General features: G+C 54.2%; 1 gene segment (V, D, J or C); it reads left to right on the top strand.

Moving 5' to 3' along the window:
• On the top strand, positions 1-17,521 carry LOC120380849. The segment is given in 7 exon segments: positions 1-46; positions 1,497-1,796; positions 2,948-3,268; positions 5,132-5,455; positions 5,788-6,120; positions 9,772-9,905; positions 17,438-17,521. Coding segments are annotated over 7 exon segments (1,542 nt in total).
• The last annotated feature ends 853 nt before the right edge of the window (positions 17,522-18,374 follow it).

Here is an 18,374-nt window from a genome sequence, read left to right as displayed (position 1 = left end):
ATGGGTCCTGGTCCTAAATTGGGTTTTCTAGACCACTGTGATACAAGTACTAACAACCAATTATACCCCTAACCATAACCCCAGCTCTAACCCGAACCTCCCCAGCTTGACCCTCTGAGCACTAGGGTTTCTGTGTCTCCACTTGGGTATCAAGCATCCCAGCCTCAGAATTATGAGTCATCGTGGCAAACTGGCCCCGTGGGGATAGGACCCAAGAGTCTCACTAACTCCCTCTGGGAAATGGCAGCAGAACCGGTTGGTATCTGAAGGTTGAATGGCTGAAAAATTGGCTAGAAATCCAATCACAACACGTCAAATATTGAACTTGAGGGTGGAAGGGTATTTGACCCAAACCATTAAACCATCGCCCTTAATTCTACCCCAGCTACCTATAGCCCTTAACCCCAGCACCTAACCCTAACCGCGAACCCTTCATCCTCCTCCCCGTGTATAATTATAACCCGAACTCTAACCCAAAGGGCCCATATGTCCCGGGTTCAATTGGACAGTCCCAGTCCCTCCTACTGGTGTCTCAAGTGAGTTCTCAGGACTCTAACGACGTGTGTTTGAGATACAGAATTGCTAACTGGCCACTAGGGGCTGAGGATGTTAGCAATGAACCTAGGAGCCTAATGAGAATATAACATTTAATATTCATACCCAAGCTAAAATTGCTAGAATAACTTCTGCACATCTTCAGCTGGAGACCTGAAAACCCAAACGTTAGTGGTACAACACGTCTTCGAGAGCCCAGAAGTGTCCCCCAATTTCAGTTCCTTGGTCAAAATATTGGGTTGTTTTCTAGCTGCAGACACTATGATTTCTCCAAGGGGAATTTCTCTGCCACTTCAGCACCTAATTCTCTTTGGCTCCTCAGGAGAAACCCAGTGCAAATTACTGGGAACAACCCTCCACTCTGTGAAATCAACCCGTGTTACTGCTGACCAGCGGCACAGCACAATGCATCATCCAGTCCACAGAGCAGAGGGTGGGACACAGGACTCCTGGGTTCTCTACCTGGCTGTGCCACCAACCTGCTGTGACCAGGTCCCTTCCTCGCTCGCTGCCTCAGTTTCCCCTCTGACCCTTACTTTATCTTGCCTATTTGGCCTGTAAGTTCTGTGGGGTAGGGACTGTCTGTCATTGTGTCCCTCTGCAGCACCCAGTGTAATGGGGCCCCCGATCACACATTGGGTTTGTTTAGCACCAAGTGAATTGGGGGCCCTGATCCTGCTCAGTCTGTGACACAACCTGGAAGACGGGGGGCAGCCTATCTCAGGTGCCCACTTACACACCGACATTAGTAAGACCTTGTAACTGTCAACAGTCTCACCCCAAACTGTGCTGTGTGAATGGAGCAGAGTGGGGCTCGCTAGGGGACGCTCTCCCCGGCATTGAGTGCTGGCCCCAGTGCCCCGCTAGGGCCTGTGCTGCATGGAGCGGGGCAGGGCTCAGAGGGGCTGTGTCTCATGGCCTCGCTCTCTCTCCCTTTGCAGCTAGTGCCACGGCCCCGTCTGTCTTCCCCCTGACCTCCTGCACCGGCGAAGTCACCACCTCCCCGGTCACCTTCGGCTGCCTGGCCAAAGGCTACTTCCCCGAGCCGGTCACCGTGACATGGGGCCCGAACGTCGGCTCCTCGGGCGTGAGGACCTATCCCTCCGTGCTGCAACCTTCCAGCGGCCTCTACTCGCTCAGCAGCCAGGTCACCGTCCCGGCCAGCAGCTGGGAGTCTAACACCTATCGATGCACCGTACAGCACCAGCCCACCAGCTCCAGCATCTCCACGGAAATCCCAAGTAGGGACGGCGCAGCGCGGCCCGGAGGGGAGGGAGGGGCTGGGGGTCTCTCAGGTCCCTGCTCTGGTGACTGCTGGAGGGAGAGAGGCTGGGAGCCTGCTAGTGCTGTGAGCTGGTGGAGTCGCCGGGGTGGGTGGGTGGATGGAGAGACACCTCAGCGAGATGGGAGTGAATGGGGGCAGGTAGATAGTGTTGGGTGTGGAGGCACCGAAGGGTGGAGGGATGAAAAGGGAGACCGCGCCAAGAGAAGCGATGGGGCTGCAATGCAGGGAAAGGGGCAGAGGGCTCAGCAGGGGGCGCTGTGCTGCAGGGAGCGGGCGGCTCAGCAGGGGGCGCTGTGCAGCAGGGAGCGGGGAGGGCTCAGCAGGGGGCGCCGTGCTGCAGGGAGCAGGGGGCTCAGCAGGGGGCGCTGTGCTGCGGGGTGCGGGGGTTCAGCAGGGGCGCCGGGCTGCAGGGAGGCGGGGCTCAGCAGGGGCGCCGTGCTGCAGGGAGCGGGAGGGCTCAGCAGGGGGCGCCGTGCTGCAGGGAGCGGGGAGGGCTCAGCAGGGGCGCCGTGCTGCAGGGTGTGGGGAGGGATCAGCTGGGGGCGCCGTGCTGCAGGGAGCAGGGGGCTCAGCAGGGGCGCCGTGCTGCAGGAGCGGGGTTCAGCAGGGGCGCCGTGCTGCAGGGAGCGGGAGGGCTCAGCGGGGTGCCGTGCTGCAGGGAGCGGGGGCTCAGCAGGGGCGCTGTGCTGCAGGGAGCGGGGGCTCAGCAGGGGCGCCATGCTGCAGGGAGCGGGAGGGCTCAGCAGGGTGCCGTGCTGCAGGAGCGGGGCTCAGCAGGGGCGCTGTGCTGCAGGGCGCGGGGGGCTCAGCAGGGGGCGCCGGGCTGCAGGGAGCGGGGGGCTCAGCAGGGGGCGCCGTGCTGCAGGGAGCGGGGGGCTCAGCAGGGGGCGCTGTGCTGCAGGGAGCGGGGAGGGCTCAGCAGGGGGCGCCGGGCTGCAGGGAGCGGGGAGGGCTCAGCAGGGGGCGCCGGGCGGCAGGGAGCGGGGGGCTCAGCAGGGGGCGCTGTGCTGCAGGGAGCGGGGGGCTCAGCAGGGGGCGCCGTGCTGCAGGGAGCGGGGGGGCTCAGGAGGGGTCTGTACAAAAACTAACCTGTCCCCCTTCTCCCAGAGCCCCCCAAACCCCAGGCCCTCATTACACCCAAGGTGAAAATCGTCTCCAACACCGACCGAGACCCCGTCCAGCTCACGTGCTTAATCTCCGGCTTCTACCCTGAGAATTTGACGGTGGAATGGATGGTTGACGGCGAGCCCAGGAAACTTCCTAATGACACAGCCCTTACCACGAAGGACGCCAACGGCCGCACCTACAGCACCCACTGCAATGTCACTGTCTCCAAGGCCGATTGGCGGAAGGTCAAGTTATACACGTGCCAGGTGTCCCAGCCGGGCACCCCCATCAAATCGCAGGGCCACACCAACAAGTGCGGAGGTGACGCTCGCCGGCACTAGTCTCCCTACGAAGAGGAGGGGCAGTGGGGGATTCAGGGTTACTGGGGCCCTGTGATCAGCCGCATTTTGGGGCCCTCCTTGGGCCCACGTGCCAAGAAAAAGAACCTTCTCTCTTATCTCCCCCCTCCCCCGGTTTTCATTCTTCTTTTCTTCATCCTCCTCCTGTCAGTAATAGCAAGTAAATGAGAATAAAGTGAGGTTCCTTGATTGGTTTTGTAGTCGAACTCATTTTTCCACAGACCACTTGAAAATCGCTGGGGGTCTTGGCGGACACTTAACGGTCTTTCCAAATCCTGTTTGTGCCATTAGCTAACTCCTGTGAAGCGCTTGGGATAAGAGCCCTTTATAAAAAAGCGTTGAGGTTCGGGGTCTGGCCAGGACTTAGGGTTCAGGAGGGGGTCAGGGCTGGGGCAGCGGACTGGAGTGTGGAGCGTGTACCTGGGGCAGCTCCCGTTTGGTGCGCGGGGTGGGGTGGGGATGTGGGGGCTGCAGCAGCCAGGGAGGGCAGGGGGCTGGAGGTGGATGAGGGGGTGCAGGAGGCGGGCTGGGGTGCAGGGTCTGGGAGGAAGTTAGGATACAGGAGCAGGCTGGGGGTTGGGCTGCAGGGCCTGGCCAGGAGTTAGGGTGCAGGAGCGGGCAGGGGTTGGGGTAGGAGGTTGGGGCAGCTCCATTTGGTGCAAGGGGCGCAGATGGGAATGTGGGGGGTGCAGGAGCTTTGTTTTGTGCTCAAGGTGGGCGTGAGGATGTGGGGGGTGCAGGAGTCAGGATAAGGGGTTGGGGGTCTGCGTAGGGGGAGTGCGGGGACCAGGTTGCTGCCCCCACAGCTGCCCGTCCCTGGGACCCCCTGGGTTTTACTGTAAATCCGCATCTGGTCCTGCCGGCTCGAGGGGCTCCTGCTGCAGGCTCTGCCCCCACCGGCAGCCCAGCTCCCCCTCCCCCACCTCTTCCCCGCCTCCCCCAACCAAACTGCTGTTTGCCGGTGCTCCGGTTGCTCCTCGAGGGAGGAGGGGCCACAGCACATAGGGGCAGGGGCTGGGAGCACCCCACAATCCCAGCCCACATCCCCAGGCCCCTGCCCTGACTCCTGCACCCCACACACACACACCCAACCCCTGCCTTGACTCCTGCACCCCTGCCAGATCTCCCCCACCCTGATCACCAAAAGGGAGCTCCTTCACCCGCCCCACATCCCCACCCCCAACCCTTGCACCAAATGGAGCTGCCCCAGGTAGCGCTCCACACCCCAACCCTCTGCCCCAGGCCTGAGCCCCCTCCCTCACCCTAACTCCCTCCCAGACCCTGCAATCCCAGCCCTGACTCCTGCACCCCCCTCACACACACCCAGACCCCCACACCCCCAGCCCTGATTCCGGCACCCCCCATCCCCGCCTCTGCCCTGAGCACCAAATGGGAGCTCCTGCATCCCCTCCCCATTTCCAGCGATTTTCAAGCGATTTTCTGTGGAAAAATAAATTCAACTACAAAACCAATCAAGGTCCCTTACTTTACTTGCTATTACTGACAGGAGGAGGATGACGAAAACAAGAATGAAAACCAGGAGTGGGGGTAGATAAAAGAGAAGGTTCTTTTTCTCGGCTGGGTCCCAAGGAGGGGCACCAAAAATGAAGCTGAGCACAGGGCCCGACTCACTCAGCTTCCCATCCTGGGGCCCCTTGTCATTGGGGTTCCCCGTGCCAGGGCACCCTGTGATTTACTGTAAATCCGCCTGTGGGGAGGGGGACACCGGGCTGGGCTGGACGGGGGAGAGGGGTGAGGACAGACTGGGATGGGCTTGGCAGGGCAGACCAGGCCTAGCGGCTGACCTGGGCTCTCCTGTCCCCAGAAGAAACGTCTCCCGGCGATATCCAGGTCTTCCTGGTGCCTCCGTCTCCCGCCGCTCTGTATGTGGCCCAGAGCCCCATGCTCACCTGCCTGGTGGTCAACCTGCTTAGCAACTCCAGCCCCCAGGTGGTCTGGTCCCGGGAGAAGCCGGGCTCCATTGTCCCTGAACCCCTGACCCTCACTGAGCAGCTCAACAGCACCTTCACCGCCTCCAGCTCCATGCCCATCTTCACCCGCGACTGGGAGGCCGGAGAGACTTTCACCTGCAAAGTGAACCACTCAGAGCTACCCTCACCCTTCATCAAATCGATCTCCAAGAAGCCAGGTAGGAGGAGAGCAGGCTTCCTAAGGGGAGTGACTCCCCTATTCCAGCCCCCAGTGGGGAGGGATGCTCTTTAAGGAAAAGCCCCAACAACTTGGGATCCCGGCCCTGGGTCCCTTTGCATCCTCATGTGAGATGGAGACCATCCTATCCCCCAGGCTGTGCTCCAGGACTACCAGCTCCCAGTCCCCAGCCCCTCCATCCTGGAGGAGAGAGGGGCTGTTCCTACACCCCTCCCCCCCATACACACACACACGCCCCATCCTTCTCCTCACGTAGCCCCAACTGAGTGATGCGCATGGCTCATCTGTGTCCTCCGTCCCCACCCACCGTAGGCAGGCGCTCTGGCCCTGGCATCTACCTCCTGCACCCCCACAATGAGGAGTTGAGCAGCTCCAGAGACTCCATCAGCCTCACCTGTCTGGTGCGGGGCTTCTTCCCCGAGGACATCTCGGTGCAGTGGATGAAGAACCACAAACCCGATGAGAGCTTGGAATATATCACCACTCCGACCATCAAGGACGGAGCCGGCGACTCGAACTTCTTTCTCTACAGCAAGCTGAAAGTCAGCAAGGCCAGCTGGAACAGAGGGGACATCTACACCTGCATGGTCACCCACGAAGCCCTGCAGATGAAGTTCACCCAACGCAGCATCAGCAAAGTCTCTGGTAAATGAAGAAGGCTCCTCCCAGCCCCACTGCTAGCACTGTCCAGTACAGCTTCCTGTAAATAATCTCTGTGCCCTCAGTGACAACAAGTGAATAAATGGAACTAGTCTGAGCTCACACCCAGGTCTCCTTGTTGTGGTGTGACTGGGTGAAATCTGCGGGTCGCCCAAGGTGGACGAGGTCCCAGGTTGCAGGCTCAGAGAAACTGAGATACTATAAGGCTGGGGATGCCAGTTCCCAGATCCTGTATGGGTGGATACATATATACCATGGAGGCTGGGTAGATACAGGGGTAGGTGCCATGGAAGGAATGATGGGTAGATACATGGGTTGATGCCCTGGAAGGAAGGCTGGGTAGATGCCATGGAAGAAAGGCTGGGTTGATACATGGGTAAATACACAGCACAGAAGCAGTGATGGAGAGGGGGGTAAATGGACAGTTACACACATAAATATGTCCAAGCCCAGCTCTGTTGGAAGGCCAGGTGTTCAGAGAGATGGTTAGATGGATACATACATACTTCAGAGGGAAGGACTCATAGACCAACAGATATCACAGAGAGAAGGAGAGAGAGAGAGAGAGAGAGAGAGAGATTATTATTTGAATTAAATTGCACCTCCTCCCCCAGCTCAGATAGGGCCCTGTTGGGCTGGGTATGGCACAGACACCATGGGAGACAGTCCCTGTGTCAAAGGGCTCACACCTAGATAGAGAAAGAAGGAGAAGAAACAGAGACACCAAGAGGGGAAGGGGCCTGCCCAAGGTTACGTCCGTTACCGAGCCAGAAACAGAACCCAGGTGTTCTGAGAGTCCCACCCAGTCCCACTAGACTGCGCTGCACTGAGGGAAGGATGGTTGGATGGTTCGCAGGTGCGGTGCGAATGGATAAGTGGATGGGGATGGACGGATAAATCTATGGTGAAGGTTGGAGGGGTACCCATTCTGAAGGATGAAGGGATGGATACATGGATGGCCATAGATGGACTGCGATAAATGGATGGCTAGAGATGAGAATGGGTGGGGACAGATGGATGTATAAATGAATGGATGGGCGGGTGCATATGTTAATGGATCAGTACCGATGGGATGGATGGTGATAGGAAAATGAGAATGGATGGGGATGGACCGACAGACGGATGGATGGGCTGGTACAGATGGTCAGTGATAGATAGATGAGGATGAGTGGATGGGTGAATATGGCAATGGATGGATGGACGACTGAGTGCGTTCATGGGGACAGGTGGTGATGGATGTTTGGGGATGGATAATATATCAAGGGCTGATAGATAAGTGGATGGGGTTGCATGTATGGATGGAAGATATGGGTGAGGATGAGTGGGTGGATTGTTAGTGGTGATGATGGATGGATGGATGGATGGATGGGTATAGATCTATATGGATGGATGGAAGATATGGAGGACGGTTAAAGATAAGGCTGGATGGAGTGTGGGATGGATCGGTGGATCGGTAGATGGCCGTCTCATTGAGGCACGATCCTCTGTAGGCTATATCCCATGCATATCCAGAGGGGCACCGTATTATGATCAGCATTTACCCTACACCCTCTTCCACCCCAGAGAGGAGCAGATGCCCCATGGGTATTTTCCAGCCACAGTCAGTGGGGGAAGGTAATTAAAATACCCTGGCCCCCACACACTCTCCTCTGCTGGCTAGAAGGCTAAGGGCAGGGCCACCCAGAGGATTCAGGGGGTCTGGGGCAAAGCAATTTTGGGGGCCCCTTCCGTAAAAAAAAGTTACAATACTATAGAACACTATATTCTTGTGGGGGCCCCTGCAGGACCCAGGGCAAATTGCCCAACTTGAGCCCCTCCTCTGGGCGGCCCTGGCTAAGGGGTCTCCTTCCACCCCATACCCACAGAAGCAGCTGTGGAGGGGGAGATAGGACAACATACAGCAAACACCCCACACCACAGATCATCTCCTGGGCTCAGTCCCCACAAAGCAGCAGCAGTAGTAGGGCTGTTATCTGGAGCACACACTAAGCAGGGACTCACCTAAAGTCTCACTAGCTCTGGTGACATGGGGGCCCTGGCAGTGGTGTGGAACGGATGATGCAGATGCCCTGTGCCCCGCACATGAGCTCTGTCTCCTACCGAGCTCCTCACTCACACACCTGTCCCCTCTGCCCCCCATGTGTGTATCAGCCCCAAAGCTGCAGGAATCAAACCCACCAGTGCGAGCACAGAGCTCACACCTGGCATGAAAGGGGGGTAGCCTGCAGCAGCAGTGTTAGGGCTGTTATCCTGGGGCAGCGCAGGGGCACACAGAGTAAGAGAGTGGGGGGGTGGCTGAGAGAGAGCTCAGTCCAGGGCAGATGGACACACCTGTAACATGGCATGACCCAGGGACCCTCCCACCTGGGCTGTCGTGTTTGTACCCACAGAGAGACACACAACACAGAGAGACAAACATGCACCCACACAGATCCATGCACCTGTTCTCCAGACATCCCTAGGGCAGGGGCTCAGTAGGGGGCGCCATGCTCAGGGAGCAGCATCTGTCATGTCAGAGAGACCTGAGATCCCATCCTTAAAATACTTGTGGCTCTGTTCATAAAAGTGACAGGGTTCAAAATCCCCACCTCCCTCAGCCGAGGCAACTACAGGCTGCACCTGGGCAAGAGAGCCCGGGATAAACAGGCCCAGAGGTGGCTGCGTTCCATCTGAAGTGACTCCTGGGGGTTTTGTTACACTGGGAGCAGGGTCATAGAGGCACATGTGTGAAATCCATCCATCCTGGTCTTTAGAGAGCTCCCCCACCATGGCAGCATCCCGGCACGTCGCACACCTCAGAGGGATCCTGAGCCACCTTTCACAGGCAGAGAAACTAAGGCACAGAGAAATTCAACAGGCAGCCAAGCTTCAGTGCCAGGGTGTAGGGCCACGACCACATGGGACAAGTGAGATGAGAGCTGGGAGGCTCTGCATCCTTCATTTCATCACAGCAGGCAGGGGTGGGTGGATGGATGGAGGGGTGCATCTAGGGATGGATGGATCTGTCTAGAGATGGACGGTGGAAGCATGGACAGATGGATGGTTTGTGGGGATGGATGGATGGAGGGATGTGTCTAGCGATGATGGTTTGTGGTCATGGATTGATGGATGGATGTACCTATGGATGGATGGATGGAGGGTTGCATCTCGGGATGGTTGGATGGATAGAGGTGTCCAAGGATGGACTGATGGATCGATGGGCAGTTTGTGGTCATGGATGGAGTGCAGTGGAGAGGCATAGATGGATGTATGGATGGAAGTGTCTAGGGATGGATTGATGGATGAATAGATGGTTTGTGGTCATCAGTGAATGGACGGGTAAGTGGGGATGGATGGATGGATTTATTTAGAGATGGATGGATGGTTTCTGGGGATGGATGGTTTGTGGTCATGGATGCATGGATGTATCAAAAGATGGATGGTGCAGGCATGGATTAGTAAATGGAGGTGTCTAGGGATTGATGGATGGATGGTTTGTGGTCAGGGATGGATGGATGTATCCAGAGATAGATGAGTGGAGGGATGGAAGGATGGGTAGAGAAGGGGATAGGCGGGTTGGTGTTGGATGCACAGTCCGAGCTCTCTCTGTAACAGTGGCTGAGTCGGAGCTGATATCTCTTTCTCTCCCCCCAACAGAGGTGATCGTGTCAGGTGAGTTTTGCAATGAGGACGGAGACGAGGAGCTGGACGGCCTCTGGTCCACCATCTCGGTCTTCATCACCCTCTTCCTCCTGAGCGTGTGCTACAGCGCCACCATGACCCTGTTCAAGGTGAGAGAGAGAACGAACATAGGAACGGAAGAATGAATGAGTTTAGCACATTAGATAGTGTAATGATGGTGCCTCTTGTAACAATGGTGGGACACTTCAGAGAGTATCAGTTCAGGACAAATTGCTTAGAGAAGGGCAGTTACAGCCCAAGGCTGGAGTTTCTCCACTTCTAAACACACCAAACCAGACAGACAGGAGGACTTTGGTTTTACCTCACTGGCTAACCATAAGTCATACAAGCAATTCCCTAAGACACTCCAGTTTCTTGATTGGGCACTTACTGAGAATAGTCCTGTAGAATCATAGACTATCAGGGTTGGAAGGGACCTCAGGAAGTCATCTAGTCCCACCCCCTGCTCAAAGCAGGACCAATTCCCAGCTAAATCATCCCAGCAAGGGCTTTGTCAAGCCTGGCCTTAAAAACCTCTAAGGAAGGAGATTCCACCACCTCCCTAGGTAACCCATTCCAGTGCTTCACCATTCTCCTAGTGAAACAGTGCTTCCTAATATCCAACCTAGACCTCCCCCACTGTCACTTGAGACCATTGCTCCTTGTTCTATCATCAGGTACCACTGAGAACAGTCTAGATCCATCCTCTTTGGAACCCCCTTTCAGGTAGTTGAAAGCAGCTATCAAATCCCCCCTCATTCTTCTCTTCTGCAGGCTAAACAATCCCAGTTCCATCAGCCTCATCTCATAGGTCATGTATTCCAGCCCCGTAAGCATTTTTGTTGCCCTCCGCTGGACTCTTTCCAATTTTTCCACATCCTTCTTGTAGTGTGGGGCCCAAAACTGGACACAGGACTCCAGATGAGACCTCACCAATGTCAAATAGAGGGGAATGATCACATCCCTCGATCTGCTGGAAATGCTCCTACTTATACAGCCCAAAATGCCGTTAACCTTCTTGGCAACAAGGGCACACTGCTCACTCATATCCAGCTTCTCATCCACTGTAACCCCTAGGTCCTTTTCTGCAGAACTGCTGCCTAGCCATTCGGTCCCTAGTCTGTAGCAGTGCATGGGATTCTTCCATCCTAAGTGCAGGACTCTGCACTTGTCCTTGTTGAACCTCATCAGATTTCTTTTGGCCCAATCCTCTGATTTGTCTAGGTCCCTCTGTATCCTATCCCTACCCTCCAACGTATCTACCACTCCTCCCAGTTTAGTATCATATGCAAACTTGCTGAGAGTGCAGTCCACGCCATCCTCCAGATCATTAATGAAGATATTGAACAAAACCGGCCCCAGGACCAATCCCTGGGGCACTCCGCCTGATACCGGCTGCCAACTAGACATGGAGCCATTGATCACTACCCATTCAGCCCGACGATCTAGCCAGCTTTCTATCCACTTTATAGTCCATTCATCCATCCAATACTTCTTTAACTTCCTGGCAAGAATACTGTGCGAGACTGTATCAAAAGCTTTGCTAAAGTCAAGGAATAACACATCCACTGCTTTCCCCTCATCCACAGAGCCAGTTATCTCCTCACTCACTCACTCACTCATGCCCGTCACCCCAATCGGGGTATGGGCCAACCACAGATCTCCAGAGTCCTCTATCCTGGGCCATTCACTCTAGCTGGTTCCAGGTATAGCACATTTTTGCTATCAGCCTGAAGGTCGCGTCGCCAGGTATTTCTTGGGCCTCTTTTCCGCTTGCCTTGGGTTCCACCGCAGTGCCTGTCTGGTGATGTTAGTTGGCTGCTTGCGTAGTGTATGTCCTATCCAGCCCCACCTTCTCCTTCTAATTTCTTCCTCTGCTGGGAGTTGACGGGTCCTCTCCAAGAGGTGGATGTTACTGATGGTGTCTGGCCAGCGGATCTGGAGAATCCTTCTGAGGCAGCTATTAATGAAGGTCTGGATCTTCCTGGTGGTTGTTTTGGTTGTCCTCCAGGTTTCAGCTCCATACAGTAGGACTGATTTCACGTTGGAGTTGAACAGTCGAATCTTTATTGCCAAAGACAGCTCTCTGGAGCTCCAGATGTTCTTGAGCTGTAAGAAGGCTGCTCTTGCCTTACCAATCCTTACTTTGATGTCTGCGTCTGTGCCACCCTGCTGATCGATGATGCTTCCTAGATAGGTGAAGGACTGCACTTCTTCCGGGGGCATCCATTCAGTGTGACTGGGTCGTTGCTGATGGAATTGATCCTAAGGATCTTGGACTTGTCCTTGTGGATGTTAAGGCCAACCTGTGATGACGTGGCTGCCACTACGTTGGTCTTCTCTTGCATCTGCTGCTTACTGTGCGAAAGGAGTGCAAGGTCGTCGGCAAAGTCCAGGTCATCAAGCTGGGTCCACAACGCCCACTGGATTCCGTTCCTATGCTCGTAAGTGGATGTCTTCATAATACAATCGATGATGAGGAGAAAGAGAAGTGGTGACAACAAGCATCCTTGTCTGACTCCGGTTCGCACCTGGAAGCTGTTTGTGAGCTGCCCTCCATGGATCACTCTACAGTGTATACCATCGTATGAGTTCTTAATCAAGTTGACCACCTTTGCTGGGATGCCATAGTGCCGAAGGAGCTTCCAGAGGGTCTCTCGATCCACGCTATCGAACGCTTTCTCGTAGTCAACAAAGTTGATATACAACGAGGAGTTCCACTCCATAGACTGCTCGACTATGATGTGGAGCGTCGCTATCTGGTCCATGCATGATCTGTTCTGCCAGAAACCTGCCTGTTCATCTCGTAGCTGTGGATCGACGGCATCCTTCATTCTCTCTAAGAGGACTCGATTGAAGACCTTCCCTGGCACCGACAGGAGTGTGATTCCTCTGTAGTTGGCACAGTTGCTGAGGTCTCCTTTCTTGGGGATTTTGATGAGGTATCCCTCTTTCCAGTCAGCCGGAATCACTTCTTCTTCCCATATCTTCTCAAAAAGGGGGTACAGCATTTCCACTGAAGCATCCAGGTCTGCTTTTAGGGCCTCTGCTGGGATATTGTCAGGTCCAGCCACCTTCCTGTTCTTCATCATGGTGATGGCTTTTCTGATCTCGTCTCTTGTTGGTTTATCGCAATTGATTGGGAGGTCCTCGTTGGCTGGGTCGATGTCTGGTGGATTTGGTGGTGCTGGTCTGTTCAGGAGTTCCTCAAAGTGCTCCACCCATCTGTTCATCTGTTGTTCTATTTCCCTGCTTGTCTTTAACGGGACGTTCTGGCTTGCTGATATTTCCAGACAGTCGCTTGGTAGTATCGTACAGCTGTTTCATGTTACCGCTGTATGCTGCCTGCTCTGCTTCTGCTGCCAGTCCATCCACATAATCTCTCTTATCCTTCCTAATATTCCTCTTCACTGCTCTGTGGGCTTCAGCATATTCTTTTTGAGCTTTGGCCTTTGCTGCTGTAGTCCTGCTGTTGTTGACTGCTGCCTTCTTCTTCTTTCTGTCTTCTATCTTAGTCAAGGTCTCTGCTGTGATCCACTCTTTCTGCTGGTGTTTCTTAATTCCAAGCACTTCTTGGCATGCTGACCTAAGTGTCTCTCTCACTTTCTGCCATCTGTTGAGTACACTGTCTTCCTCTTCCTCAGACCGATCCTGTAATACTGAAAACTTATTCTTCAGCGTCAGTCCAAAATCTTCCTTGGTCTTATGGTCCTTCAGAAGGCTGACATTGTACTTCGCTCTTCTGTCTGATGCGTCTATCCAGTTCTTCTTCAGCTTCAGCTTCAATCTGGCCACCACTAAGGCACGTCTGCGCCTCTTCTAACTCTAACGTCCTGCAAGGATCTTCTGAACTTCTTGCTAATGCAGACACGGTCGATCTGGTTTTCTGTTGTGCCTGCTGGCAATACCCAGGTACTCTTGTGGATCCGCTTGTGAGGAAAGATGCTACCTCCTATGACCAGGTTGTTAAGTGCACACAAATCCACAAATCTCTCTCCATTCTCACTCATCTCTCCCAGAGCATGGGTCCCCATGACTTGTTTGTATCCTGTGTTATCAGGTCCAATTTTGACATTAAAGTCTCCCATAAGGATGGTGATGTCTTTGTCTGGGAGAGTCTCTAATATTTTCTGGAGTCTGTTGTAAAAGTAGTCTTTATCCTCCTCTTCACTGTCATTGGTTGGAGCGTAGCACTGAACAACATTCATCTTAATCCTCTTCATTTTAGTTCTGAAGGATGCTGTGATGATCCTGGGACCATGTGCCTCCCAACCAATCAGTGCTCTCTGTGCCTGCTTGGACAACATGAAGCCTACTCCCTGTGTGTGGGGTGAGTCGCTCTCTTCATGTCCTGAATACAGTAACAGCTCTCCTGTCAACAGTCGCCTCTGTCCAGCTTGCGTCCATCTTGTCTCGCTAATGCCTAGTAGGGTCAGGTTGTTGCTCCTCATCTCTGCTGCAACCTGCGCCGTCTTTCCTGACTCGTACATGGTCCTCACGTTCCATGTGCCGATGGTAATCCTCCTGGTTGTAAGAAGAGTGATCGGCTTAGTGGCTTCCTCGCGGCTTTCACCACCCAGCGTCATGCGTCTTCGAGTTGAAGACCCTTCTTTTTCCAGGCTAAAAGTCTCTGTTAACTCTATTGTCTGCGTTTCTGTAGCAAGTTGATTTTTTACGAGGTGGAGTTGCTAGCCCCACGCCCAACCCTCCTCCTTTACCCTGACTTGGGACAGGCACATGGCCCCAAAGGACCTCTCTGGTGGAGTTAGTTATCTCCTCATAGAAGGCAATTAGGTTAGTCAGGCATGATTTGCCCTTGGTGAATCCATGCTGACTGTTCCTGATCACTTTCCTCTCCTCTAAGTGCTTCAGAATTGATTCCTTGAGGACCTGCTCCATGATTTTTCCAGGGACTGAGCTGAGGCTGACTGGCCTGGAGTTCCCCGGATCCTCCTTCTTCCCTCTTTTAAAGATGGGCACTACATTAGCCTTTTTCCAGTCATCCAGGACTTCCCCCCTTCGCCATGAGTTTTCAAAGATAATGGCCAATGGCTCTCCAATCACATCCGCCAACTCCTTTAGCACCCTCGGTTGCAGTGCATCTGGCCCCATGGATTTGTTCTTGTCCAGTTTTTCTAAATAGTCCTGAACCACTTCTTTCTCCACAGAGAGCTCGTCACCTTCTCCCCATGCTGTGCTGCCCAGTGCAGGAGTTTGGGAGCTGATCTTGTTCGTGAAGACAGAGGCAAAAAAAGCATTGAGTACATTAGCTTTTTCCACATCCTCGGTCACTAGGTTGCCTCCCTCATTCAGTAAGGGGCCCACACTTTCCTTGACTTTCTTCTTGTTGCTAACATACATGAAGAAACCCTTCTTGTTACTCTTAATGTCTCTTGCTAGCTGCAACTCCAAGTGTGATTTGGCCTTCCTGATTTCACTCCTGCATGCCTGAGCAAGATTTTTATACTCCTCCCTGTCGTTTGTCCAATCTTCCACTTCTTGTAAACTGCTTTTTTGTGTTTAAAATCAGCAAGGGTTTCACTGTTAAGCCAAGCTGGTCGCCTGCCATTTTTACTATTCTTTCTACACATCGGGATGTTTTTTTCCTGCAACCTCAATAAGGATTCTTTAAAACACAGCCAGCTCTCCTGGATTCCTTTCCCCCTCATGTTATTCTCACAGGAGATCCTGCCCATCAGCTCCCTGAGGGAGTCAATGTCTGCTTTTCTGAAGGCCACGGTCCGTACCCTGCTGTTCTCCTTTCTTCCTTGTGTCAGGATCCTGAACTCGACCATCTCATGGTCACTGCCTCCCAGGTTCCCATCCACTTTTGCTTCCCCTACTAATTCTTCCCGGTTTGTGAGCAGCAGGTCTAGAAGAGCTCTGCCCCTAGTTGGTTCCTCCAGCACTTGGACGAGGAAATTGTCCCCTACACTTTCCAAAAACTTCCTGGACTGTCTGTGCACCGCTGTATTGCTCTCCCAGCAGATGTCAGGGTGATTAAAGTCTCCCATGAGAACCAGAGCCTACGATCTAGTAACTTCTGTTAGTTGCTGGAAGAAAGCCTTGTCCACCTCATCCCCCTGGTCTGGTGGTCTATAGCAGACTCCCACCACGACATCCCCCTTGTTGCTCACACTTCTAGACTTAATCCAGAGACTCTCAGGTTTTTCTGCAGTTCTATACCGGAGCTCTGAGCAGTCATACTGCTCTCTTACATACAATGCAACTCCCCAACCTTTTCTGCCCTGCCTGTCCTTCCTGAACAGTTTATACCATCCATGACAGTACTCCAGTCATGTGAGTTATCCCACCAAGTCTCTGTTATTCCAAGAAGCCGACCAAATACTTCACTGAGGCTACTTAGAATCAAAACACATTGAGATACATGTACAGAGCCGATTCTCATAACTACAAAAATGATACACACTTACAGTCAGCACAATCATAACCAGCAAAGCAGAACCTTGTCATTGACACCTCACTCCGCAACCTTTGTACAATATCTGCTGCAACTATTGTGGCAGAGCTCTGACCTTGCTCCATGGGTCCTGCGCTTCTAGGCGGCTTATGCCAGCCTCAGTGTCTCACTGTGACCCTCCACGTAGCCCTTCTCTCTCTAGGGCCAGGGTTACAGTCTACTGAGCCCTTTTCATCACAGGCCTGCAAGGAGGTTGGTGAGAGAACTCCCACAGTCTCTGTTGTCCCTGGGGGCTTATTTCAGAACAGTTTAGCCTCCTGTCCTTACAGGGGCCTGACTTCCCCTCCCAGGAGATGTTCCTGTAGTGGTGGGTTGGGGGGAACCCGGGCCCACCCTCTACTCCGGGTTCCGGCCCAGGGACCCTAGTGGCAGCCAACCTTTCACTGCCAGAGTTGCTACATTTCCCTGGGCCACTTCCCCACAGCTCTCCTGCTTCTCCCTTTTTCACCCTTACCTTAGGGCTCCCTTAACAATGGTTTGGGGGTGTCTTCATTAACCAGCCCTTCAGCCGCACTTCCTCTCCTCTGGCTCCCTAGCTCTCCCCTGCCGGACTGGAGTGAGCCCTTTTTATAGTATCAGCAGGGCCTTAATTACAGTCAGGTGGTCACATTAGCTTAATGGCCTCACCTGGCTCTTGGCAGGTTAATTAGAGTCAGGTAATAATAATAATTGGAGATATACCAATCTCCTAGAACTGGAAGGGACCTTGAAAGGTCATTGAGTCCAGCCCCCTGCCTTCACTAGCAGGACCAATTTTCGCCCCAGATCCCTAAGTGCCCCCCTGGGTTTAGCAGGCCAATGCTTTAGCCTGGAGCAGCCCCTGCTCTGGTCAGTGAGGGAACAGAAAACTGTTAATCCAGTGGCCAGTATATCTGCCTTCTGCTAGTCTGCTGTACCCAACTGGCCTGGATCTATCACACTATAGAACAGTGGTTGCAGCAATGATCCGTACGGTCACAGTTTATGTCAATAACATCACAGAGGGCAGCGTGGAGGGGAAAGAAAGAAGAGAAGAATGAAGGAGAAAGGAGAATGGGTGAATAAGACAGAGACTGAATGAATGAGACACAGACAGAAAAGCAGGAAGGAATGACACAGACAGACAGAGCAGCTCCCCCCAGTGCTGACCCCTCTCATCTCTGCTCTCTCTGCCCCCTGCAGGTGAAGTGGCTTTTCTCTGCCATGGGGGAGCTGAATCAGGCGAGTGGCCCTGAGTACAAGAACGAGATCCAGAGTGTGGTGTAGGGGCCACTGCCCCCATCCGCCCAGAGACAAGGGGCTGAGACACCTGGCTCCATTGGCAACACCACCCTGAGTCCCACAGCTGCCCCCTGCTAGCGCTGTGCCCCTGGGAGAGCCCCCCGGGGGGGGGGGACAGGACCTCACCCCACATGGCCTAATCAGCCCTCAGCCACTGGGGACTCTGCCCTGCTCGGAGCTTGGCTGAGACCGGACAACTCATATCATGCAGGGAGCCAGTACCCCTAGCGAGGAAACAACCCCTCGCCCCCTTCCCACCCTCCTGAGCCCAACAGTCCCTGCTCTGGGGCTGGATCAGAGCCAGCGCCCCCTAGAGGGGAAAGGCCCCACGTCCCTTCCCCACCCCCTGCGCCAGCCAGCCCCCCACCCTGGGGCAGGACCATAGCCAGAGTTGTGTCGGTCATGCTGTATGTTGCATATTTAGCTCTTCATTGGGATTTTTGTGGGTGGTGTGTGTGTGTGTGTGACTTTTGTTGTGTGCACTGAGTGACAATAAATAAATAAATAAATAAATATACAAATCAGGCTCCATCTCATTCATAACCTCCATCCAGGACTTTCAGGGACCCCTGACGCCCTCCAGAGGGGCATGTCGTGTCTGTAGGGGCGCCTCCAGGCATGGAGAATGAAATGGCAGGTGCCCGCTGAACTGGCCCCAATGGGAGATGGGGTCCTAGCTACAAACCCAGAGAGCTGGGGCCTCGTCCCTCAGCCTATACAGGCTGGGATGGAGGGGCAGGAAGGGGAGATCTCTGGGGCAGGGAAAGCCACTGATCAGATAGGGGGGGCATGTGTCAAGGTGTCACCCCCACTCTGAACTTTAGGGTACAGATGTGGG

Source organism: Mauremys reevesii, linkage group 13 (genome assembly GCF_016161935.1).
Source record: "Mauremys reevesii isolate NIE-2019 linkage group 13, ASM1616193v1, whole genome shotgun sequence".
NCBI classification, from domain to species: Eukaryota; Metazoa; Chordata; order Testudines; family Geoemydidae; genus Mauremys; species Mauremys reevesii.
Note: the sequence above shows the minus strand (reverse complement) of the source record. Positions and strands in the feature narration are given on the sequence as shown.